This window comes from Diceros bicornis, chromosome 18 (assembly GCF_020826845.1).
Source record: "Diceros bicornis minor isolate mBicDic1 chromosome 18, mDicBic1.mat.cur, whole genome shotgun sequence".
In the NCBI taxonomy this organism is placed as follows: domain Eukaryota; kingdom Metazoa; phylum Chordata; class Mammalia; order Perissodactyla; family Rhinocerotidae; genus Diceros; species Diceros bicornis.
The window spans coordinates 4,157,453-4,185,036 of record NC_080757.1 but is presented as its reverse complement, the minus strand read 5'-3'; the positions used below and the strand labels follow the sequence as shown (position 1 = coordinate 4,185,036).

Below are 27,584 nucleotides of genomic sequence, written 5' to 3'. Positions count from 1 at the left end.
CTAACAGAAGCCTACCAGCTGGAGGGTGTTGGGGAAGCTCTTGCGCATGCTCATGCACTTCTCCTGGTCGATGTACAGGGAATTGGCTTTGACGGCCAGCTCATGCTCCAGGGTGGCTTTGGTGTGGACCAGTGACTGCAGGGTGTCCTCCGCGTCCCTCAGGCGCTGCTGCAGGGTCTGAATGGTGTCGTCCACCTCGTATACCTCGTTAACAAGGCTGCGTGGGGGAAAAAGCACCGTGAGGTTAGCAGAGGCCACACCCCCGACCGGCGATTGGCTGAATTAAGGGCGTGCGTGGTTAGTGAATTCCTACTGGAGGTGTGGCTGCTGTGCTGGGCGCACCTGGAGCCCCCAGCAGCACATGGTCACACCAACATCAAACTACTTCATATTGCAAAGTTCCAAAGGAAGCGATGCTTGTGCATGGTATATATATATACTATCCTAAGTACTTTATACGATCAGACAATTTAATCCCCATAACAACACTGTGAAGTAGAGACTGTGATGATCCCCATTTTACAGATGAGGAAACGGAGGTACAGGGAGTTTAGGTAATTCTCCTTACAGTTTTGCATAGAACTACCCATCAGCTGTTTTTAATTACCCTGCTGCTCTCTTGCCTGCCTCCAGTCAGTTGAAAACACAACTCCAAATTCATCACATTTTAACTAGTTATTCAAAGTTAAAGTTTTCTTTATATGGGGGTTCATTTATCAGCCGACTAGAGGTGCATGAAATGAATTAAAATATACAGTAATATAAAGAGAACAGTGACAATGAACACATACGGATGTGGACGTCCCTAGAGATAGAAAAGGATTTCGTGATCATAGAAAAATATCCAGACCATGTTACAATCATTGTACCAAGGCAATTTTACAGCTTCACAGAACTTGTCGACTGGAAAACAAATGTGAGAGTCATCAAGCCCAGCTTCCTTGTTTTACAGATGAGGAAACTGAGCCAGGGGATCAATGAACTGCCCTCCCCACAGGCACACGGCCCACACGTGCTTATATGCCTCACACACTTATCCAGGAAGCTAAGAATGAAACAGGGAGCCCCCGAGGCCATAATAACGACCTAGGTCCCTTACCTGCCTCCACCCTCTCAGCTCCCTGGGAGAAAAGGGCAGAAGCAGAGACCTGGGAAGTGGACTTCAGCATCCTGGACCCCTTTGGGGAAGCCCATTTCATTCCTGTTTGTAATCCCCACAGTGCCGGGTTGCCAGATAACACACAGGATGCCCAGTTAAATTTGAATTTCAGATAAATGTGTAATTTTTTTAGTATAAGTACCTTTTAAAATTGTGGTAAAATACACACAACATAGAATTTACCGTCTTAACCATTTTTAAGTGTACAGTTCAGGGGCATTACCTGCATTCACATTATTGTGCAACCATCACCACTTCCATCCACAGAACTCTTTTCATCTTGCAAAACTGAAACTCTGTACCCATTAAACAATAACTCCTCATCCTCCTCCCTCCAGCCCCTGGCAACCACCATTCTACTTTCTGTTTCTATGAATTTGATGACTCGAGGTATCTCATATAAGTGGAATCGTGCAGTATTTGTCCTTTTGTGACTGACTTAGATCACTCAGCATAACGTCCTCAAGGTTCATCCATCTGATATCATGTGTCAGAATTTCATTCCTTTTTAAGGCCGAATAATATTCAGTGTAAGTATTTTTACTTAGCATAATTATTTTAGTATAAATATTCCATGCAATATTTGGGATATACTTATACTAAAAAATTATTTATTGTTTACCTGAAATTCAAATTTAACTGGCCGTCCTGTGTTTCAATTTGCAAAAGCTGGTGACCCTACCACAGGGGCCAGTATAGTGTCAGCACAAAGTGGGCTCTCACAGAATACTAAGATGGCATCAAAGCAATAATTTTTCTACTCAAAACCCTCCATACTCTCCTTTTCCTAAAGAAAAAATTGTAACCATTTTTTTTTTTTTGAGAAAGACCGGCTCTGAGCTAACATCTATTGCCAATCCTCCTCCTTTTTTTCCCCAAAGCCCCAGCAGATAGTTGTATGGCATAGTTGCACATCCTTCTAGTTGCTGTATGTGGGACGCAGCCTCAGCATGGCCGGAGAAGCGGTGCGTCGGTGTGCACCCGGGATCCGAACCCGGGCCGCCAGTAGCGGAGCGCGCGCACTTAACCGCTAAGCCACGGGGCCGGCCCAAAATTCTAACCATTTTTAAGGAGATGCACCAAATTAGCAGCTGTTGCTTGGGTTGGGGGTGGGAAGGAGAGGGCAGAAAAGGGGACTCCCATTTTGTACTCCATATAGATCTGTATTATTTGAACTCATTTTGAAATCAGAAAATATCCATATCTTACTTGTGAAATTGAACAAACTTTTAGAAAAAAAATAAGCAAGGTGAAAAGTTTGACATAAAAGTATAAAGGAATAATTTATTTGTAGTGTTAGCTTGTATTGAGTAATATTCTAAGAGAACAGCACAAAACAACATTAATGCCTAATGACAATGGATGCTATAGCCAGATGTACTTGGACCACTATGCGAGCAATACTTTTTAGAAAAGAATTTGTACTTCCCATGGGGAAAGAAACTGAGAATATAACGTTGGTTGAAAAAGTCTGGATATAAAATCCTCTATGCGGCATGATCACAATTTTGTTAATGTGCCTGGTGGCAAACACAACGAAATGCTAACATTGGTTATCCCTCAATGGCATGAAGAATTGAGGATGGGTTTTATTTTTTATTTCATTTTCTGATTTTTTTCTATCATGAACAGATACTACTCTTAAAGCCAGAAAGAACACAATAAATATTTTTCAAAAAGGAAGCACAATTTTGAGGGACTTGAACTCTCTTTGACCTTTAGAGATCAACTCCACGACGGAGCAAACATCACATCTCGTGGGACGGCACAGCAATCTGATGATGATGCTCTGGGAACTCCCCGGGACCGCTCCACCATGCCCACTTTCTGCACATGCTCCCTGGGGGATATGCCAGTCTGTGGCTGACCTGGGCTGAGGTGGGGTACAGAGTAGATGCATCACCGGCACCCCAGGCCACCTGTGGGTCCCATCTCAAGTAATGGCAATGTCATCCTTGCAGATGCTGAAACCAAAAACCTTCTGATCATCTTGACCCTGCCCTCTTCTTCCTGCCCCCATGTCCCTCGATCGTAAAATCCTGTTTTTCCTGTCTCATACTAAGCCTCACAACACCCTCACCACACTGCACCCTTCCCTCTCCGCTCTGCAGGCATGTTCTCGAATGTGCATGCTCTGTCTCTGACTGCAGGGCCTTCGCCCTTCCCATCCCCTCAGCCCAGAAGGCCCTTACTGGGCTCTTCATCCCTCTAATTTATGCTATCCTCAAAACCCGGGTGAACAGACACTTCTTCGAGAAGTTCCTCCCTTAACCCTGGGACTAGGTCGCAGCCTGATGTCTTGTGTTTCAAGAGCACCAACCCTTTTGCAGCCATGAGGGTGTTTGTCACTGCCTGTTTACCACGTCTGCCCTGCAGGCCATCATCTCCAGGAAACCACCACCCACCTGAGCCGGCCTTGCTCATGGCTGCATCCACAGCCCCTCCTATAGCTGACAGGCAGGCAAAAAATACTTGTTGGATGAGGACCGACTTCCATGTTCCAGGTGAAGGAGGTCGCCGTGGGAGGTAGGGAGCTGCCCAGAGGTCCAAGTCCACAGGGTCTCCCAGGAACAGGAACCAGACCCCAGGTGACGAAGAGAAAGCACAGGCCAGAGGGATCCTGGAGGCTCTGCTCCCAAGCCACCTGCAGCTAGCCCAGGAAGGGGAGGGCACCACAACCGGCCCCCAAAAAGGCTCACGGAAGCAACAACAAGCCGTGAGAACACATCCACACTGTCTCCTTTCGTCTTAGAACCTGTACTCTTTTCTTCCTTTCAATGGGGAGGGAAGGAATTGAAACCTAAGTGCCGAAGTTTCTTTTGGTGTCGGATTGGTAAACACAAAATCTGAGAACTGATCTAAAAGCATATTTTGTTGTTGTTTAGATCAAGTTGGATTAAAAAGAAAGCCTTTTTTGAAGATCCCAGGGTATAAAATATCCCTAGCAAAGAAACAGATCTTCGGGGAGGCTGCTGCAATCGGCCGGCGCTGGGATTTACGACAGCCGCTTGTTTATAATCGCACGGGGCCTGCCTCTCATCTCCCACCCGCCCTGTGCCCCTTCCACTGGCTTCAAAGGGAACCCTGAACCCCAAGGTAGGAAATGGAGCAGAATGATATACGAGTCTTCACTGCTCGCAGCCAAATACTAGTCTAGTGGAAAATTTATCTGCGAGGGAACTTTTTCAAATACATCGGTGTTAAAATATCAATGTTTAACAGAAAAAGGGAATTCAAGCTACATAGAACACAGGCAGTTAACGTCCTTGTTTTCCCGTTGCTTCGTGAACACAGCTAGGAGATGCTACACTTCTCTCAACTTTCGCCACTAGAAATACATTTTTCATCATCTTTCAAGGCCACGTTGCACTTGCAGTTTCCTTGTTCTTGGCAGATCACAGAGAGCTGTTCTGCTGAAACCACTCATTTTGGGGGAATTACAGAACTGAAAAACATTTTTCATTCAAATACAAATAAAGCTACCGTAGTATAAAAAAAAAAATCCAGATTATTTAAGTACAGCAGAGCCTGGGCTGGCCTGCCACCAAAGATGCCAAGAATGTTTAGAATTACTTTTGAAAGAACCCGTTTAGAAAATTTTAAATGAAAATAAAGGTCTTGAAATGAAAACGGCAATTTTTCTCAGTCCTCACTCCCCTGAGTTTATGGTTTTTATTTTTTCTTAATCTAGATGGCCAAAGGGTTGCTTTCAGAATGATCAGTTAAATAAGGAACATAATCCCCTCCCCCAATAATAATCCTAAATTCCACTGTTGTTACTCCAGGACCATATTTTTGGCAATGATATTTTAACAAGAAATCTTTACAGAAACAAAAGTAGGTTTTGTCCCAAAGTCAATAAAGGAGCAGAGGAAATAGACATACTATGGAGTCGACAGGAAATAAAGGAAAAGCAAATTCTGGGAGCTGCAAAGGGGGAGAAAAGAGTAAAAATCATTCAGCTTCTCAGAAGCAGCCATGACTGCCTCCTTGTTTGATAACTCCAAAGTCAAATTAGACCACTACTCAAAATTCTTTTAAAAAGCAACCCTGTGTTTGTCTAATGGCAATCTGCATAATTTATTTTCCTCCATCTCTACTCTTGATGACTTTGCAGAAATTTTCAGAGAATGAAACTTCAGCTGGTCTTCTCCTAATAATATTTGCATAAAGCCACAATTTGTGACCTAACCCTAAGTGGCCAAATGGGTGTACTCTCACTCCCAGGCTTTTCTGAAGCAGACAGACACTCCAGACTGGCTGTCTGTGGGCTTGCCTCACCTCTCGAGTGGAGGGCAGCTTATCCTAAATTATGGGCTGTGTATGAGTAGCAGTTCTATGGAACCCACTTTGAGAAACATGTAGCCTGAGTGAACTCCTATGGCCTCCACTAGGAGAAATGCAGCTAACGACGGAGATGAAGGGCACTTGCATATATTCTAAAGCATGCTTCTTGGCATCCAGCACAGACAACATGTACGCTATACGTGTAGGGTGTTTTGCAGTAACATCTCCTCTGTGACCTTCAGTTTATCCTCTGTGAGAAGGAGATGAGGATCCAGTACCTGCTTTGCCAATTCGTCCCATATGGGCATTGAGAGGGTCAGACAAGATCAGGTACGTGATAGGCGGATGGTGAAATCACCATGCAACGTGAAAGACAAGAAAAGCTGAAGCAAATAGTTGGTTTGGTGGAAGAGAGCTCTGCAGTGAGATGGGCAAGGATTCAAAAAGTGGCTCTCCTTCCTACCACCAGGTGCCAGCTTGGCTGAGTCACTCAGCCCACTGCTGCCTCAGTTTCCTCATTTGTAAAATGAAGACGATGAATGAGGTAGTGTAAAGTGCTCAGGACAGTGCCCAGCAGAGTGAGATCAGTAAACAGGAGCAGCTATTATTATTATCACCATCACTATCTTTATTTTCATCACTGTTGGCCTCAAAAAGATCACCCTTTTCTTCCCCTCCAGGAAATCCACGGCCTCAACCCACCACTTGCTTCTCTGGTAGAGCTCAAAATCATTTTACCCCTCAGATAAACCTTTCATGATGATAAAGGAATTCTATCACAGGACCAGGTAGAAGACAAGGCTAGTGGCATCTCCCTACTGCACCAGAAAGTGTTTTGGAGTTCAAGTGTTGCCCCTTTGTTCCTCCTATTGTTGCTATAAATTTAATTTGCTTCTGCATGGAGCATTTCATGATCTAAGAATAGCAATGATGAAATCCAGAAAGAAAAGGCAGAGGCAGGTATTGGGAAATTGGAAATGAAGCCAGAATTGGGGGGTGAGGGGGGAGGTTTGAATCTTGGCCAATTCCTTACAAGCCCACCCTAAAAGGAATCTTCAAAGTTAAATAATAATAATAAAATAGATCCATGTTTTGTAGATAAACTGTGGTGTCAGATTCCTCCTGCCATGTATATGTGGGAGACGTGCTTGATGAAGGCCAGCTGTTTTCAATTTCCACTGAGAACAGAGCAAACTGAAATGAGCCTAAATGAGATCTTCGGAGGTTTTAGGGGATCAGGAGGATGGTCTTGAGGAGAGAGCAGATATTAACCGCCAAATGAGGCCAATGAGAGCAAATGGGTGAGAGCAAACAGACAGGGGTCAGTGGAATTGGTACCACAAGTCCCTTTTCTGATGAGTCCCCCGGCCCTGAGAAATACACGGCAAGCCAACACACAGCAAGCCAACGCACTCTGCTGCTTGTAAGAGGGGTGTTCTGGAAACTCCAAAGACTCCAGGGAAGTGCTAAGGAAACCAAAGGCCACCTTGGCCCCACTGAATGAGGCTTAATGTTTATTGAGACTTGTTTTGTATGTAGTGTCGATGTCATATCCTTTTTTTTTCAATCGTGGTAAAATATACATAACCCAAAACTTACCATCTCAACTGTTTTTAAGCGTACAGTTCATGGCACTAAGTACATTCACGATGTTGTGCAATCACCATCATGCATCTCGAGAACTTTGTATCATCCCCAACTGAAACTCCACGCCCATGAAACACTAGCCGGCCAATGCTCCCACACGATGAGCTTTACCATGCCCCTCCATATTACCGGCGTGTCGGCAGAAGGCGCCTTTATACAGAGCTCAGAGCCGCAGTCAGGCCAATGGCTGTCCCAAGGCCGGAGCTTGCCCCTCCTCTGGGGCGCTCCCGCCTCCTCACCGTAGCTGAGCCATGTCTCGGCAGAGCTCTATGTTCGGTCTCCTCGTCCGCTCGTCCAGTCTGGTCTGAGCCACCTTCAGGAAGGCAGACTTGTCCTTGATGGCCTTCTTGATGGATTCTATGGTCATTTCAGTCTGGAAAATCTCTTGCAGAGTCTGTGGGAACAGAAGCAAGTGCCCGAGGCTTTGGTGCTGTGCCCTCAACAGCCCGCTTCCCGCCTCCTGCCTGTCCGCTAGGTGCCAGGGTGCCTCACCCTCTCCAATAGGGATGTGGATTCTCTGAGAGCCCCGCTCCCTCCCAGCCCCACCCCGGGGCACCTGCAGTGTGGGGCTGCCCTGGAGAGCTGACTGTGCGCATCTCTTCCCAACTCCGGGTGAAATCAGCCATGGTGGGAGTATTTAGCCCACAGAAATGGGCAAATGCTACAAATCAGAGCTTCCCCCTCCACTCCAGATCAGGGGTTGTTAAATATTTACCGGCACATATCTGTGTGTAACTCTGAGAAAAGTGAGGCCGTAAGGTTTGAGTGGTCCTAACGTCCCTCCTCACACCAATATGTCCTTGCCTCTTTATCTTCCCGCTGTCTCTTCTTACTAATCTCGTAGACATGTTTTCCTGCTAGTGGAGGATTTGCCTTAAAGCAAATCCACTTCAAGTTTCAGGGTGTCTCACGTGCAAGGGAGGAGCACTGGCAATTTTGTAGTACTGATTTTATAGACTTTTTCTTAAACACAGTCCCCCAGATTGCATAAACCTGATCTCTCCCTGGTTCCTCCCCTGTCAAGTGAGGCCCCCTCCTATGCTCTGCAAACCCTTCCTTCTCCCACTACCTGACCTCTCGACTCCCATTTCTCCACATGCCTCCCCTTGTTCTCCCTCTTCCTCAGCCCCTTTCCTGTTGCCTGGAGACATGCCCGAGTATCACCCGAAGACTTTTAAAACCTCCTGTCTTTACCACCACTCTCTCATCCCATCCCAGGTGGGTACTCTCCAATCGGTGCCCTCCCACCCCTCTCCTCACGCTCACTGCCAAATGTATTCAACAGTGGCCTTGCTCACTCCCTCCACTTCCCGCCCACCTAATCTCCAGGTGGCGCCTGTATTCTGTCTCCGGCCCTAGTTGCCCTCATGAACCTGCACTCTCAAAGCCCACGATGAGGCCTCTCCCATGTCTCCCTCTCCTTGAAACTCTCGTCTTGCTTATTTTCTCTGGCCAACCGCTCTCCTAACTCCTTGCCTCTCTCTCTAACTATTCCTCATCACTTCCAGTGCAAGGTTTTGTAGTCCGACCACTTCTCTGCTACATCCTTTCCCCCTACGGAGCTCTCGTGTAATCACACAGACTCAGCACTTGTGTAAACCAGGAACTCTTAAATCTGTCACTTAAGCTTTGACCTCTCTCCCAAGCTTTCAACCACCTGCTGAAAATCATTACACTGTTCCTATCACCAAGGCCACCCTTGGGGGCTCCCTGCTCCGTGAAGCCATCCCTCTCTCTCACCATTGGAAATAACTGCTCCTTCTGCTAAACAAACCAAACATTTCATCTGTGGCTCCAAGGGGTTCGTTCTACACCTTTCTGAGGGAACTTATCATTTTGTACGTACATGTCTTGCCTCACTCTAAGATACAAGGCGGCGAGGTCAGTGTTTCTTTCATGGGTGCATACCCCAAAGTGCCTAGCACTGCACCTTAAATGTAGCTTTTATAGGCTGAATTCTATCTTTTTCTCTGCCCCCCACCCCCATTCATATGTTGAAGTCCTAACCCAAGTACCTCAGAATGTGACTGTATTTGGAGACAGGGCCTTTAAAGAGGTAATTAGGTTAACATGAGGTCATTAGGGTGGGTCCTAATGCAATATGACTGGTGTCCTTGTAAGAAGAGGAGATTACGACAGACACACACACAGAGGGAAGACGATGTGAAGACAGAGGGGAAAAAGACAGTCATCTACAAGCCAAGGAGAGAGGCCTCAGAAAAACACAACCCTGCCAACAATTTGATCTCAGACGTCTAGCCTCCAGAACTGTGACACAATAAGTTTCTGCCGTTTAAGCACCCAGTCTGTAGTGCTTTGTATAAATAGCAGCCCTAACAAACTCGTACAGTAGTAAATAGAAATTTGTTGAACAAAGGGACTCCATCACATCAGTCTTCTAAAAGGCCTTTAGAATGGCTTCTTACTGCCCAATGGATACCTTCCCATCAATGTCTTCTACAGTCTGGCTCCAACCTACCTTCCCAAGCTTCTCTCCAGAACACACACTAGCCACACCAAACTGGTCTCTTTACAGACTTGAACTCAACGTCTGATTGCCTACCTTGCAAGGCTTTGTTCAAGATGTTGCCCCACCTAGAATGTTCACGCCTTCTCCCAAACCCCAAAAACACTTCTTGTATTTGTTATTTGGCAACCACAATTTGTAATTTTTTTATTGTTACCAATTGCTCATAAGCTTTTCATATGTATGCATCCCTTCTCCACAAGTATAAGCTTCCTGGGAAGAAAAACTACATTTTCTGCTTCTTTCTGCCCTTCACAACATTTACCACACTGTCTAGCTCAATAAATATTTGTTGCCCAAAGAAGACACCATGAGAAGGAAAGGTAAATTGCTGCAGCCTGGGAAAACATGGTGCCGTCGACTGGATAATATCACCTGAGAGTGACATGGCCAATGGTGGAAGGTTCTTAAAACAAGAGACGATAGATTAAATGCAGCATAATCTACAGAAATAATAAGTGCTCCAAGACTGATACTAAATAAAAGAAGAGCTCCTTGGTTATCTTGAAACGTACGAATTCTGCTTGAATCCTTCATTTTATTGTCATCGTAAAACTCTTAGAGCACTTTAAAAAGTTAACAAGTTCAATATCAGAAACACTTTGAACTACCTAGTAGTTTCCTGTATTTGGTTTTGTACTCCAGAAAAAAGAGCCTGAAATAATTTAACAGAAAACATTCCTACCATATGTTCTAATAATAAATTCACTTCTTAGTTACATACAGTGATTCATTAAACTTTAATAATAATATTTTTGTTTCTATTAAATACTAAGAACCTTTCTTTACATAGTGCATTCTTTGTGTTCCAAAACCCAGTGGGTTCCAATTTCATTTTGACACCTGGCTACCCGGCTAAAATAAATGGTGTGCTTTGTGCTGTTTTTCATTTTTCTCAGTCTGCGTGGCCAGGAAGTCGTGTGCCGTAAGGCGTCTCTCTGGGAGTGGTGAGAGGTTTGTGGTCCCCGAGCCCCTGCTCCACTTACCCAAGTCAGCTAAGGGGCACCACCCAGGCCTGATTTACCTTTGCTAAGTGAATCTGAATCTTATTTTTAGCATCTGCAGTTTCAGCAATGCGACTGGTGAAAGACAAGTTCACTTTGTTGAATTGATTCCACATCTCGTTGGCAGTCACAACTAAGAGGTTTTGAATGTCGTCTCTTAGTTTGGCAGAGGCTGCTCGTTCACTCTGAGAGCGGAGAATATTGTCATCTGTAAATTTGGCCCAGGACTCGGGCACTGAGATCCTGAGAAAAGGAATTAGAACCATACAATGGTGACAATGACGAATCGGCCTAGACCGTCTGTAGGCAATCACTCATCTTGAGAAAGAGAAAACCCCAAATCACTGGATCCTGGTTTTACCGCATAAAATGTAAACCTCAGAGCAAAACTTATTTTAAATTTTTCTTAATTGCTCCTATTTTACTGCTTATTTTCTTTAAATCCAAGGTATAAATTAAGTCCTCTGCTAATCTGGGGGGAGAAAAGGATGGATGAAGGGTATGTGGGTTCATTAGAAATGTGAAATGTGTTGCACCAGCCCAAGGAGCATGTAAAGAAATATGCAACCTCAGGAGTAATCAAAGAAGTACCAATGAAAACAACAACATACAAACAACCCTTTATCAGAATAGCAAAGAGTGAAGAGAATGATAATTCACTGGTGAGCATGTTTAGAGAAAGATTCTCTCATATCCTGCAAGTAGGAATGTTGAATTGGTACAAACATGCTGGAGGTTAAACCAAGACCTTTCAAATGTGCATAACCCAGAAATTTCACCTCCGGAAATTTTTTTTTTATTGAGATATAATTGACATATAGCATTGTATTCGTTTTAGGTAGGTGTGCAACATAATGATTTAGTAAATGTATACATTGTGAAATGGTCAGCACAATAAGTTTAGTTAACACCCATCACCACACATAGTTACAAATTTTTTTCTTGTGATGAGAACTTCTAAGATCTACTCTCTTAGAAACTGTCAAATATATAATACGGTATTGTTAACTGTCATCACTACACTGTACATGACATCTCTGGGATGAAAAATATGGAACGATTCATGAATTTGCATGTCATCCTTGTGCAGGCACCATGCTAATCTTCTCTGTATAGTTCCAACATTAGTTATGTGCTGCTGAAGAGAGCACTATAGAAACTTATCCTAAGGAAATAATGCTCCCTAAGATGTATACATGAAGATATTCGTTTTCAGCAATATTTATGCCAATCTTTGAATTGTTTATGCCAACGATCTAAATGTCCAAAAGTAAATTATGGTACATTTACAAAAGTAGTCCATATATGTAAACTCTTATTGTAGAAGAATATGTTCACAATGTTTTTGATATAACATGAATTGAAAAATTAGGCTATACAAAACAGTATTGTGTAATACTATCATTTTAAAATATTAATCTATATCTACATGCACGGAAGAATATTGGAAGGTCTAATGGTAAGTTGTTAACATTGGGCATCTCTGGGTGGTGGGCTTATGGGTGACATTTCTTTGTTTGTGATGTAATAGGATATCAAATGAGACTCTTACTGTTGACCAGAGTTTTTACCTCAGGCCACAATGACCCAAAATAACACCCTATGTGCTCCATACCTGATATTCTATAAGATGGCTAAGAATTCATGCCGGAATAGAGGAGGCCCTTTAGGGAGGGCTAATTGGTCAGAGTGTGGGGTTCGATCCCAGCCCACCCCCCGTCCCGGAAGAAGAAGAGGAAGATGCTTCCTGCTCACCTCAAGCCAAGTAAGAGGCATTTTGTGGGGACCACTTAGGACATAGGGTCTGAATCTGATTCACACCTGAAGAATTTAAAAGCCAAAGCTGGTACATCCTGCTGCCGGAGAGCTAAGAGGAGGGCTGCCGGGGGTGACCAGCCCCACAGGAGAGAATCCATTTGGGGGTCACTTGACAAGGGGGAGGGGGCATGAGTGTGGGAAGAACACAAGGGAACTTTTTGGGGTCGCAAAAATATTCTTTATCTCAACTGCAATCATGGTTACCTAGGCATAGAAATTTGTCAAAACTCATCAAAGCATACACTTACACCGAATGCATTTTATTGTGGGTCAATTTCACCTCAATCAAGTTGATTTTTTTTTAAGGAATGGCTGGAAAAGACATGAGGCCAAGATTGCGTGCAGGAGCCTGGCAAAGAAACCATTGACAGAGGAAGGTTAACAAGCAGTGGTAATAAAAACATGAAGCTATTTTTCAGCTTGTAGCCCACCAAGTCTAGGGCATTCAATACTGGCAACACTTTATTTTCTTCATGCTTATCTGTGTTTTCTAGGTTTCCTGCATCAAAAAGATGTTATTTTCATATTTATAAATATAAACAACAAATATTCTTTTACAAAAGAATACAGGATGCGTGTGTCAAGGGCTGACCACAGGACAGGCATGACTCCTGAAGACTTGTCCAAAACAGCTGTGCCTTTTACCTCTCCATCTCTTCCTGTGTCTTCCATTTTAACCTAAGCTGCATCATTTTGAAAGGAGAGAGAATGAATTAAACGACCCCCAAATCACAGAAGCGGCATGTGCCTGACTTACGTGGCATCCACCCTCTCCACGCCGCGAAAGTAGCTGACGCCGTCCGACGTGTTTCGCAGATGGTGGCACTTATCATCAATCCGGTAAGCAGCCTGTTTATCACTGAGGTCCTTCTCTAGCTCGTGCTGGGAAGCTCTGTTAGCTCTAAGACACAGAGTAGGGAAACGGAGCTTCAAGTTTAGGTAACAATTTTGTATGAGGAAGCATAATGGCCTTCTGTGTTGGGACCCACCCATTACTGCTCTTAGGGTCTCTCCTCCTTCACACAATGCCCAACTTCTCAATCAAAAGGAGCCTTCTCTGGAGATGTCCATACATGTGAGTACTTAGAACCCTGCCCAGGCCGCCCCTTCCATGGGGTAGGGAGGGGTTTGGGGAGAAGAGGTGTAGATACACAGAAGTCGGGTAGCTGGAGGCCCCAGGCAGGGGTGCATCTTCCTAACACAAAAACTGTTCCAGACAGGACACTGGTTTAGAGTAATCTGCCCACATCTGCACCTTCCTTTTCCTCTTCTACATCCTAACTCCTTTCTCCTTCATTCTTTGAGTGCAATTCCCCAAGCGGTTATGAGACATTTACAGCCAGCCTCTCTCCAGCCATAGGTGACCTCAGTTTGTGGTCATGCCAGGCCTGAGGAGTTTGGCAGGAGATGGAAACCAAAGGTCAAAATTAACCTCCAGGGCAGAAGTCAGAGTTCTGGAAAAGAGATCAGGAATTGGTGGCCCCCAGACTCGTGTGATCCAGCAGCCACCCCTCTGGGAAGGAAGAGGCCTTGGTGAGCTCTGAGATGCATGGCATTCCCTGCCCTGCCAGGCAGAGAGGAGACTTAGTAGCTCACTACCAAAGAGATAGGCCCGGGGGGCGGGTGTGGGTGACAGGAGAGCCACATCTTTACTCATGGAGTAGCCGATTATTGAGTGCCTACCACAGGCCAAGCACTGTTCTACAAGCCTGGGATGCATCATGGACAAAACAAACATCTGTTCCCAAAGGAGCTCACATCTTTGGGGGTGAGACAGGCAATACCCCTAGTGAATAAGCAAATCATGTGATTTGTTAGCAGAACAATGCAGAAAACAAAGCAGAAAAAAGGGCACCAAGAGTGTGAGTGATGGTTTTCAATAGCAAGGTCAGAGTAGGACTCCTTGAGGAGGCAATGTTTGAGCAAAGACTTTCACGGGTGAGAACCAGATCACTCAGGGCCTTGTTGGACACTGGAAGAAGTCAGGTTTTCCTCTGGGTGAAATGAGACACCACTGACTGACAATTTCAAAGGATCATTCTGGTGTTGGGTTGAGAACAGATTGCAGGGGGCAGGGAGACCCATTGGCAGACAGATGCAGTCACCCGGGTGAGGGATGGTGGCGGCCTGGGCCAATGGAGTAGCAGTGAAGGAGGTGAGAAGTGCTCAGATTCTGGGTATGTTTTAAAGACAGAACCAAGTGAATCTTGTGGGAGATTGGACATCAGTGAGAAAAAAGAGCTGAAGTGGAGTAATTGGAATAGCAGAATTCCATCAGCTGAGGGGGCGAGGCTGTGGGTGCGTGGCGGGGGAGAGCACAGAAGTTCAGCTGACACATTGAGCTTGAGTGTGCATTAAACCTCCAAGTGGAGGTACTTAAGTAGGTTGCTAGAATTGAGAGAAAGGTCTGGGATAGAAATAAAAATTTGGGAGGCATTAGCATATAGATGGTATTTGAAAAAGCAGGACAACTGGATGATCTTAATCATTTCTGTATTCCCAGCACCCAAAACTGGTCTTGGGTTATAGGAGCCCCTCAGTAAAGCCTGCATTGAATTGAATAGACTAATTCTAGACACAGCTTCCCTTTAACTTGCCTGTGCCTTTGGGTAAGTCACTTGACCTGTCAGAGCTGATTTTTTTAATTTTTAAAGTAGACATGAGGGTAGCAGCATGCCAGTCATCTGCATTTTGTGAATTCTAAAACAGTACACATGTGCAAAGGATGAAAGATGAGAAGGCTGCGTCCCCTTGCTACTTCTGTGTTCAGTCTCTTGCCTCAGGTTATTGTGTTGAAACTCTGGGATTAGAAGGCCTTTCTCATTTGTGATCTGGGACCAAGATGCCCCATAGGCTTCCTCTCTTGGGCTGACACCTCTTACCTGCCCTCAGAATATCCTTAGGAAGGTTTTGAGGAAGCATCCCATTGACCTGTCTTATAGCCAAGATGGGAAAAATCTTGGCTGCCACATTGCAGCCTAATGAGATTCCATTTTCAGCTGAGATCCAAACTGAGCGTTTCATTGTTCCTTCCAAGACAAGTGGAGCTGAAAAACCCTCCTCCCGTCACCTTTACTGGCCCGAGTCCAGTGACCACATTAGGGATCCAGGCCCCCGCAAATCCTGGAGAAGCCATCCCAGGAAATGAGATAGGCATTTTGTCCACTGTATATTAAAGGAAAGCCAAACTCTTATAGGATCAACAACAAAAAATTCCAAAAAAGTGCACGTGCAGAGACAGAACTTTCTGCAAAGGCCTGCAGTAGCTCCAGTAATGAGGCAATTTGTAATGGGGACCAATATGAAGATGTGGCTGTTCCAGGGTGGAACGATCTGGGCCAAGAAGAGCAAAGAACACGGAAGATGGGCAGTGGCTTTTAGATTATGAAAGAAAGTGAGGATTAGGAACTGGACCAGAATAAAATAGTTCTTTGAACCACACTAAACTGTGTTTCTGCAACTCCTAGGGGGCGGAAACAGAAATTAATTTCGGAACTGCACTGCCTTGTATTTATAGCTTGAGTAAACTGTACAGTTAACCAAACCATGTGCTGTCAGTCATCCTTAACTAATCTTTTACCTATCTTCGCCAATTTCTGAATTAAAGAGCCTCCAATCACAGATCGAGAGAGGTCTCAGCCACCTAAACCTCACCGACCTTCAGAGCCTCAATACTGATGGGCAGGGTAGGCAGCTAAGCAAGCAGTATCAACACCTCTACAACACTTACTCCTTTGGGTGTATCACATGTTATCCTTGACAACATTAGAATAAACAGAATTATCGCTGCCTTTATGTGACATCTTCAACACTACTCTTTCCATGGCCATAACCAAAAGAACATTGATCTTTCTACTCATGTTAGGCAACTGACACAGCCAATGCTTTTTCTATGCTGACAGCTGTTATCATTGCTTAAAACCTTCCTTTGATTATTATTCTCCCCTCCCATCCCCACCATAAATATTAAGTACCTACTATCTACTACAATTACAATGCAATGGGATGCAGTGAATGCTGCGATGGTGTAATCAGAGCACGAAGGAAGCTGTAGCCGAGTCTGCCAGGAAATCAGGGAGGGCTGAGTCTTTAAGGAGAAATGGAAAATAACTATAACAGTGAGCCACAATTCATTAATCTTCCAACTGTTGGGTTGAACATATACAAGTCAATCTTTTATCAAAGAATAAAAGTCTTTTGAGTTAAAAGAAATCTTAGCCATACTCCCAGTTAGGGCAGAAATCCTTTCTACAGCATCTCAAAATTATTTCTCCAAATAAAAGTTTAAAGCAAGTACTCATCTTAACCTTTGGATAAAACCCATGTATGTGCACGTGTGCGTGTGTGTGTGTATCCATATATAAGACATCTTTATATAAGACGCCAAGAGAAATGTGAATGGGAGGCATGAAAGTATAGTTTCGTGACAGATCTTAAATTGTAGAGAGAGGTAAAGCTCTTACGCAAGTTGGGCAATGGCCTTATCCAAATGTAGCTTCATTCTTTCTTGACAACACAGAATAATATCAACTTCCTACTCAATTGAAAAAGAAAACACATTAATGTTTTCATTATTGAATATAACACTCAACGTCAACAATGTAATGAAACATCAATGAGGAAAATTTTGTTTCTGGGAAAACTGTGAGGTAAAACAGGAAAACAATTTTACATCCACTTATTTACCTTACGCCCCCATGAGATTGCAATCCAAATATTAGACTGAGATTCACCATTTATAGGACTACAGGAAAATTATATTATGGAACAAGTTGGGACAGGGGTAAAATTTTAGGGTTTTTCTTTATTTTTATCTCTGGTCCTTAATTAATTAGTTAACTAATTAATTAAATTCTGGTGATGTGCAAGGTTGAATTTAATGCATGGATTCTTCTATACTAACTACTCTTCCAAGACAAAGTAAATTGGGGAGGCAAAAAGGGCAGACAAAAAGAGGCTTCTCTCTGGCAGTGCACTTAACCTCCAACAGACCAGTTCTTTGGTCCAAACAGAGACCAGCCCTCCCCTCAGTCCTGCCTGTGCCCTACACCCCACTCATACAAACACATGTGCTAGCCACGCCGTTCTGCTTGACCACACACACGGCATTTTGATGCTGCTAGGATGTATACACTATTATATAACATTTGTTGTATCAGATATTTTTTAAATAAACATTTACTTCCCTCTGAAATTCACATTCACATTAGAAAATCTAGGAACTCAAAATAGCACCAAGAAGACCTTTAAAAAGTGCACATAATCATTGTTACCACTTTTTCAAGCAAAAAGTGACCATACTTTCATTTTAAACTTGAAAATTTTCCCATGACATTAAACAATACTGTGACGAACAACTCAGTAAATATTTAGACACCTCCAAAGGGTATACTTTTTCAAGGTTTTGACAAGTACAGCCAAATTGCCCTTCAGAAAAGTTGTACCCATTTGCAACAATAAATGAGTGTGCGCTTCCTCACCTCACACACTAAGTGGTCGTTATCACTCCTCTCAATCGTTGTCAATGTGATAGGAACACCTCCCCCCAAAACAGCAAAGCTGCTTGGATTTGAAGACTAATATTATGACTGCGTATTTGTTCGTCATTTGATGTCTTCTTTTGTGAACTGCCTGTTCACACGCTTATCCACTTTTTTAAATTAATTTATGAGTTCTTATATTTAAAATCCTTTCTCATTACTTATGTCATATAGTATATATACATGTAGATATAAAGATATATAGATATAAATATACATATATGTAGAAAGATTTCTTTTCACCAGTTTGGCCCCTGCATTTATGTTTTGCGCCTGATGTTTTGATATGTAGACATTTGTGATTTCTATGATGTCAAATCTATCAAATATCCCCTTTTGGTTTCTGCCCTCGTTAATTTGATTATAAAGGCTTTCTTCACTCCAATATTAATTATTATTCAACTATGTAGTCTTCTTATTCTTTTATTGCTTAACATAAAAATACTGAATATGCCTAGAGTTTTTCTCAGTGATGACCCTACTGACTGACTCTTTGATACTCTGAATTAATGGAGTTAATGTTCCCGCTACTCGTTGTTACCAAGGTTCTCCCTGCCCTTACAGGTAGCAAAGATTTCTCACCCGTTCTCACAGTAGGTTGTGCATCAGTCTTAGTTTTTAGTGTTGTTCAATCTTCACCTTTTTCTATGACTTCTTTTGTGCACGCATGTGTGGAGCTATTTCACGGAGGTGTTGGGAAAGGATGCATGAAGTACTGCTTAGAAAACACAACTTAAAACCCAAAATCCTAGTACACTTTCATACTGTGTGTACACAATGCATATAGTGAGAATTCCTCCAACTTTTAGTGGAAAAATGCATTTAATGAGACTCTTGTTATAAAAAAAAAAAAAGATCCTTCAACAATAATTTTTATATTTGAATTTAAATAATGTCATATGATGAATGTCAGATGGTCGGGGGCAGAAGGGTTCAAGGAAATAGGGCATGCCTACAACCAAAGACCTTTGGAACTGTCCCAATAATAACATCTATTAATCTGCACTCCAAGTTTCATTCGGCTTCAAAGGCCCAGGAGTTGGCATGGTCTGGGAGCACCAAGAAGATGGTACCCTGATCCATTCCCCAAGAGAAGCCATTCTGTAAGAATTTGGGGAATATGACTGATTGAATGTGAGTAACAGTCAACAGGATTCATGAGAAAACATTCCATTGCACTCACATTTTTCAAAAGTAGGCTTTTTAAGCCTACTTCTTTTCTTTGCTAATGTTTAGTTATTCTAAAATAACTAAATGAGGCCCATTTTGGTAAAAATAAAAGATATGTTAATGTCACGCCCCTGAGTAAGCTCCAGGACACCTTCACTGCTTTAATTAGTTGGCAATGACCCTGGCACCCCCTCAGTTGGTGAGCCATTACTCTAGCTGCAGGTTCAGTTATTTTGAGGGAAAGCAGCCCCTGCTACTGACCTGAAAAATATTAACCTCTAAAGCAGTGGTTCTTGTGTTTTTTTTTTTAAAAAAACACAACTTTATTGAGATATACTTCACATACAATAGAATTCACATATTTAACTGTGCAACTCAGTGGTTTTTAGTATATTCACAGAGTCGTGTAACCATAGCCAGAACCAATTTTGGAACATTTTCATTACCTCCCAGAGAAACAACACACCCCTTAGCTGTTACCCCCAATTTCCAATCCCCCAAGCCTCCTTCTCCTAGGCAACCACTAATCTACCTTCAGTCTCTATAGATTTCCCTAATCTGGACATTTCATAGGCGAGGAATCATTCAGTATGTGGTCCTTTGTGACTGTGACGGGCTTCTTTCACTTAGCATAATTTTTTCAAAGATCATCCATTTAGTAGAATGTATCAGCACTTTATTCCTTTTCATAGCTGAATAAAATATCCATTCTATTGCATGGATATACCACATTTTATTTATCATTATTCAGTTGATGGACATTTGGGTTGTTTCCAAATGGCTGTTATGAATAATGCTGCTATGAACATTCATGTACAAGTTTTTGCGTAGGCATGTACTTTCTCTTCTCTTGGGTAAATATGTAGGAGTGGAATTACAAATCATATGGTAACTCTATGTTTAACCATTTTCCAAAGCAACTGCATCATTTTACATTCCCACCAGCAGTTCATAAGGGTTCTTATTTCTCTAAATTCTCAGTAACACTTGTAATTTTCTGTATTTTTGAGTATAACCATCTTAGTGGGTGTGAAGTGGTATCTCATTGTGGTTTTATTTTGCATTTCCCTGATGACTAATGTTGAGCATTTTTTCGTATGCTTATTAGCTATTTGCATATCCACTTCGGAGAACTCTCTATTCAGATCCTTTGCCCATTTTTGAATTGGGTTATTTGTCTTTTTTTTTTTTTTTTTTTTGAGTTGTAAGGGTTCCTTGTATATTCTACATACAAGTCCCTTATCAGATACATGATTTGTGAAGATTTTTTTCCATTCTGTGGATTGTCTTTTCACTTTGTTGATGATGTTCTTTGAAGTATCGAAGTTTTTCATTTTGCTGATGTCCAATTTATCTATTTTTTCTTATGCTGTTTGTGCTTTGTGCTTTTAGTGTCATATTTAAGAAACTATTGCCTACTCCAATGTCACAAATATTTATGCTATTTTCTTCTAAAGGTTTTACAGGTTTGGCTCTTACATTTAAATCTTTGGTGCATTTTGACTCAATTTTTTATATATGGTGTGAAGTAGGGGTCCAACTTCAGTCTTTTGCATATAGATATCCAATTGTTCAAGCATCATTTGTTGAAGAGACTATTCCTTTCCTATTGAATTGTCGTGGCACCCTTATTGAAGACTAATTGATTGTAAATGTGAGGGTTTATATCTGGATTCTCAAATTCTATTCCATTGACCAACATGTCCATCCTTATGACAGTACTACACTGTCTTGTGTATTGTAGCTTTGTAGTAAGTTTTGAAATCAAGAAGTGTGAGTCCTCCAACTTTCTTTTTTCCAATATTATTTTGGCTATTTTGCATCCCTTGAATTTCCATGTGAATTTTAGGATCAGCTTGTCAATTTCTACAAATAAGTCAGCTGGAATTTTGATAGGAATGGTGTTGAATCTATGGATCATGTTGGGAAGTATTGCCATCTTAACACTATTTAAGTCTTCCAGTACATGAACATGGTTAGTCAGTTTACTCAGATCTTTAATTTCTAGCAACAATATTTTGTAGTTTTAAAGCAGTGGCTCTTAACTCTGGCTGTTCATTAAAATTATCTGGGGAATATTTTTAAATATCAATGCCTAGTCCCCACTGAAGATTTGAATCAGAATCTCTGTTTGTGAAACCCAGTCATCGATATTTCGAAAACCTTCGCCAAGTGATTCTAAGGTGTAGCCAGGTTCCAGAGCTAAAATAATGGAAACATTAAAGTAGCCAAGTTTCAAAAAAATCTCTTCGAAATACCATAGTGTGTTCACGGGCAAACTGAAGTTAAGCTGTTAGAAGTGGCTTATAATTTACTTCATACAGAACATCTCAGGACCAGTGAGAACAAGAGGCCAACAGATATTTGCTGGCGAATTCTTCCCCATTTAGGATGACAAAGTATATGACAGATTATTTTAAGACTTGCAAGATTCATTAGAGGCTGCGAAAGAAGAAACGGCAGAGCAGGGACCCATCATTGTAAAGCTGTTTCATTCAGGATGTCTTATTCCTGATCACTCATATGCAGTGGTAGGGACTGTGGCTTTTACAAAGCAGGTTGCATACCTTCTCTGTAGAGGCCAAAGCTTTCCTGAGTATATTATTTCAACTCATATTTCTTTCAGAGAGTCAGGCAGTAGAGGAAAGGAAAGAGCAAAGAAAAAACTTCTGCTTATCATCCTTAATGTAATGGGTCACTAAAATCTTAATGCAATATTAAAAGGGACCCTTGATGACTTGTGAGGATAAAATTACTGATGACCAGTTTGCTAGCTAGTCAAATTTACTTTCTTACCCAGGATTCATTTCTTAGCAAGGACCAATCAAACAAAGTCCAGAAGGTGGGACCCTGCAACCCTGGTTGAGGGACAATGAACTGATTTGCTGCAGCAGAAATTCAGCAAGTCAGAGTGGGAAATGAGACTGGGAAGGGGTGAGAGCCAGCCAATGGAAGGCCGAAGTGGATTTCCTCCTGTAGGAGTTAGGGAGTCAAGGAACAGTTTTTAGCAGATGGAAAAACTTGTGATCATGTGCAGTACAGATCCAAGTGAAATGGGGGGAAGGGAAGGTATTTGGGGATTTCACACTAGCCAGCTATGAAGAAGGAAAGGATGATTTAGAGCAATGCTAGGGAGAATGGGATGGAAAGGAGAGAGGTAAGAAGCAAATCAGAGGAACAATTTACAGGAGCTGGAAACTGGTTACAGGGGTGGAGGAGATGATGGTCAGCAAGCCATGCCACAGTGACCAGAGAACCTTGGTACCATCAATAGAAAGGAGAAGGCAGAAAAGTAATGGAACCAGTAACAGTACCATCAATAGAAAGGGGAAGGCAGAAAAGTAATGGAACCAGTAACAGTACCATCAATAGAAAGGGGGAAGCAGAAGGCATCAGGGTAGAAGAAAAGTTCACTTTTAGGCTTCATGAATGTGAACAACAACAAAAAAAAACGAGTTATCAACGTAAATATGTTTGGCAGACACTTAGAGATGCAGATCTAATGCTTAATGGAGTGTCTGGGGTGAAAAAAGAGATTAGGTAGGGCCCCAGGCATGTAATGGCTGAAATATTATGGAATGGCAGAAATCTTGTGGGGCAAATCTAGAAAGTGAAGATCAGAGAACTTAGAACTAAATCATATTTAATTGGTGAAAAGTGGAAGAGAGCTTCGTGGAGAGCAGCATAGTAGTGCAGACATAACTATAGGCTTCTGGATGGCAATTTGGCTATATAGCAAAAGCTTTCCAAATGTATACACCCTTTGACACATCAATTACATTCTTTAAAATGTATCCTAAGGAAATAATCAGCAAAACAAACAGTTATCAATAATATTTTTGTACACTGCAGTGCTATTAAAATAGAAAACAAAAAAGAGTGAGATAGGGAAATAATCTAACTATTCAAAAAGAGAGGATTGATTTTTTTTTTAAATGATAGCACCTTAGAACACTATGTAACCATTAAAATCACGTCTTGAAGGATATCTAACAATATGGGAAAATTACCTTAATACAATTTTTAAATGAATAAAGCACTATTGTTTCACTGTGGTAGGGGATGTTGATAATGGAAGAGGCTACGCATGTGTGGGCACAGGGGATATATGGAAAATTTCTGTGCCTTCTTCTCAATTTTGCTGTGAATCTAAAACTGCTCTAAAAAAATTGTCTTTAAAAAAAAAGCACTGCCTTCCCACATCTATATTTAAGAATAAACACCATTGAGCATTTATCCAGAAAAAAAAGCACTATTCAAATTCATATGTTCAGTATAATTCTAATCTTGAAGATGCATCTGTATGCCTTTGAGATGGGTAATACCCATCTAAGTATGATTAATAAAAAGAAATACTCCAAAATTAACTGTCATTTCTGTCTAATTTAACTTCAAGTGATTTTTAGCTTTCTTTATCCTTTAATGTATTTTAAAATTACCTCAATGGAAGTCTACTACTTTTATAACAAAAAAAGTATCTTTTCTAAATGCTATAAACATCTGATACTATAACTCCTTACTTATAAGTGGCTTTACATAACATCTTTTTTTGTTTCTATACATTAACTGCATGTCTGCACCTAAGTTTCCTGTTGAAGCATTTCCCCCACATTTACCGTCAGCAGCTCTGTTTCCACCTCATCATGAACTAGATCAATTCCCATTCTCTTCTCTCGGTGAAACAGGCATTCTCGGGCTACCTACAAATACACAAATAATGGAAAACACTAATACAAACTGACTAAAATCAGTGACTAGCACTTCTAATGACCTGTTTCTGAAACAAGTCAACAGATACTCCCAATACCAATTTTTCAAGCCATTTTGTTAGAAATCTAGCATGAAACTGACTGTGACAGCTAAGCAAATCCTGCTGTTGGTTAGAAGGTAGTGTTAGCTCTTCAAGGTGATTTGAAAAAATTCCTAATTTAGGAAGTTGACAAAATGAGGCAGATGGTATCTCATTGATCCCCACAAATTAGCATCTGAGAAATTACTTGGCATTACTTTCTTCTAGAAATAATCTGAAACACGGTCTTCAAGATATTATTTCCAAATATTTTGTACTGAGAAGAATGAGGAAGAAACAAATGATTATTTTTAAAGACACCAAAACATTTGTTTAGCCAAAAACCCAAGTGATTATGTTTAAAGTACCATTTATTGTTTTCTTCAGTATAAAAATAATATGTATTGGGGCCGGCCCAGTGGCATAGCAGTTAAGGTCGCACGCTTGGCTTTGGCGGGCAGCCCAGGGTTCGCAGGTTCAGATCCCGGGCACAGACCAACGCACTGCTTGTCAGGCCATACTGTGGCAGTGTCCCATATAAAGTAGAGGAAGATGGGCACAGATGTTAGTCCAGGGTCAATCTTCCTCAGCAAAAAGAGAAAAGATTGGCAACAGATGTTAGCTCAGGGGTGATCTTGCTCACACACACACACAAAAATAAATAAATAATATGTATTATCCATTAAAGAGAAAAAATACAGAAAAGGAGAAAATGACTTAGCCCTATTCCTATCACTGTTTTGTTTGTTTTTAACAAAACAGAGTTTATAATGTCCTTACAACTTTATATTATGCTTTTTAGGATTGACATTAAAGAGTAGGCCTTAGTCATGAAATCTTCTCTGAGACAAAGTATGTTAATGACTCCAATGGAAAATAGCTTAGATTGCTAACAATAAATTATGTATGAAAGAACATTATGTAAGTTAAAATACTTTTTTTCAAAGACTATTTCACGACACAGGGCAACTGTACAATGTTAAATTTTTAAAAAGCATAAACTATAATAGTATGTACACTGTAATCTGGATATAATATCATTGAACAAAATCTTTGAGTGAATCTCTAATTTTTTTAACAGTACAATTTACATTTCCTAGATGAGTTAATGGGTTGAGGGGAACTGATTATTTTGATGCGTATTACTAAACTGCTTTCCAGGAAGTTTCTACTCATTCACAGTCCTACAGCAATAAATGAAAGGGTCCATTTTCTGTACTTTTGCCAACCCTAGATGCTATCAGTTCTCATGTTTACAAGTTTGATAGGCCAAAACTGGTTACTTCATTGATTTAATTTGCATTTTTATTGAGTTTTAACATTTTTTCTCATATTAGTTGATAATCTGTATTTTCTCTTTTGAGATGTATCTGTTTATGTGACTAACTCTAATTGTAATCCGGACCTCCTGACACTGTGTTGATAGAAATGTTCAAACACACAAGAACATCTGGACAAAAATTGCAGAAAAAAAATCAAATTAGATCCATCTGCTTGAAAGCAGCCATCACTGAAAGGAGTGCCAGGGGAAGAAACTGAATCTCCTCTGGAAATTCAGAGGGTAAGTGGCTGTCATTTTAAGGACAGTTTAAAGTACATGGGGGTGGGGTAGGTGTAGAATAGACCAGGAATCCTCAGAAAGAACTGGGGCTGGAGAAAGCATGGAAGGGCTCCTGAGCCCCAAAAACAATTCAAGATGAGTTAATTAAAAAGACATCATTAGTGTACTAGCGACCTTCCTCAGGATTTCTGGTGGCTGTGTGTATTTGTGTGTGCTTGTGTTTAGTGGGGAGGGGGAGCAAAGGAAGTAACAGTGCGCAGGGGTCTCCAACAAACTCCTCAACCCCCTAGACTTTTAGCTCCTTGATTCTCTAAACTCTCCCACTCCAGATGTCATAATAAAGACCTACTGCAAATGCTTATCACATGGGAAACAAGCCATACAAATATTAAGAAAAATGGTGTTAGCTTTTCTCATTAAACTATATACACTCTCTGAAATCATTTCTGTAATTTGCATATTTTCAAATACAGAATGTCTTCTTTCAATGGTGGTGGGTAGAATGGAGTTGGAGGGTCCGTCCCACACTCAGAGGGTCAGAGGTGATTTGAGCCCACTCAGACGCCTGCTCAGAGGCCAGCAACCAACTGCAACGCTGCCTCTGTGACCACCGCTCCTGGCTTACCCTCAGTCCCGTGTCGCCATTTAATCAAACTCATTCCACCTCCTAAGAAGGTCTCATTGGATAATTTCACTGTCCCCTGAAGTGGAATCATAACATATGCATAGGAGGTATTTCATGACAGACTAAAAGTATAGTTTTTTTTTTCCCCCAAATATTGTGTAAGTTAATCCAGGGACAGCAACGACCAAGCAGCCTATTTAAGAAATGGGAAGAAGGCATTTTCGCCATAATACATTGTGTGTACTAAGGGTGTCTCTTTAATTAGCATCCTTTGCTTTGCATTCAAAATTCCTTCAACTTAAATGGTTGTTCTATATAACGTGTAAAAATGGCAATGGTTTTACCATTACTGAAACCAGTTACAGATTTATTGATAGGGAGTCGGCTTCTATTGAAACATAATTCAATAGATAAATAACCTCAGAAATTCAACCAGTGGGTTGTAATCATAAACAGGCAGTGTCTTTCATCATAAGGTCTAACATTTACCTGAAGAGGGGCTTCTGTCTCCATCAAAGCTCTCTCCAATTTTTTCTTAACATCAGTTAGTTCATTTGTCTCTCCAATCATTGCATCCAACTCATGAATGATTTCAGATTTCCAAAATCCGATGTCATTGACACGTTCTCCCAAATTTTGGGTGGAGTCTGCCTGAGTTTTTCTTGTTTGCTGATATTTGTCTTGAATTAAGCGAGATGTATCTACCCTTAGTCTCTCTGAATTATGCCAGGAAGTGTTGGACTCTAGATAGTTGGTTAAATTGGACCTGTACCAATCATCAGGCGTGTACCTAGTGAAGAGAGTGGTTCTGTTGGAAACAAAGGGGAGCATGGTGCTCTCGGACACCTTCTGAGACCTGGTGCAATATGGGGCCAGGGTTGGCGAGCTGGAGGCTACTCTGTAGTATGTGCTTGGTCTCCAAGGCAGGCTTAAGCTATGGGTCAAATTGTAGTGGGGGAAACGATCCCTGTAGCTTGAAGCCATGGTACTGATGGCTGGTAGAAAGTTGCTTGGTGTTGGTCTAGGGTGGGCATAAGTTGCCGTTAAAGTAGAACCTAAAAGCTCCATGATGTTCAAACACTATTTGTAAATCTTTCCTGTTTAAAAGAAAAAAAAAAAAGGTAAAAATAGACAGTCACATGAATTAATCTTTGGCTAAAACTTTTACAAATAAAAGGCCCTATCTGACTTAGTATTAGTAGCAGTGTTCCCTAACACATTAGATATTTGTTTTAATTTGATATCCACCTTTACCAGTGATAACATATTCCAAAAATATATTTTTTCCATCGCCACATCTCTAGAATATATTAAAATCACATTTTTGTGTGTGTGTGTGAGGAAGATCAGCCCTGAGCTAACATCTTATGCCAATCCTCCTCTTTTTGCTGAGGAAGATCGGCCCTGGGCTAACATCCGTGCCCATCCCCTGTACTCTACATGGGACACCACTACAG

At 41.6% G+C, this 27,584-nt stretch overlaps 1 protein-coding gene and 1 non-coding gene across 2 annotated transcripts; both read right to left on the bottom strand.

The window, feature by feature from the left end:
• Positions 1–27,195, bottom strand: TEKT3 (tektin 3). The gene is made up of 7 exons (XM_058559257.1): positions 26,617–27,195; positions 23,769–23,852; positions 16,906–16,976; positions 13,200–13,343; positions 10,645–10,867; positions 7,333–7,487; positions 1–217 (listed from the first exon to the last, which is right to left on the bottom strand). The coding sequence occupies exons 1-7, from the start codon at positions 27,193–27,195 to the stop codon at positions 1–3; spliced, it is 1,473 nt and encodes a 490-aa protein (XP_058415240.1).
• On the bottom strand, positions 11,670–11,775 carry LOC131418028 (U6 spliceosomal RNA). Its single transcript, XR_009222824.1, has one exon. It is a non-coding gene; the product is annotated as a U6 spliceosomal RNA (small nuclear RNA).
• Positions 27,196–27,584: the final 389 nt, after the last annotated feature.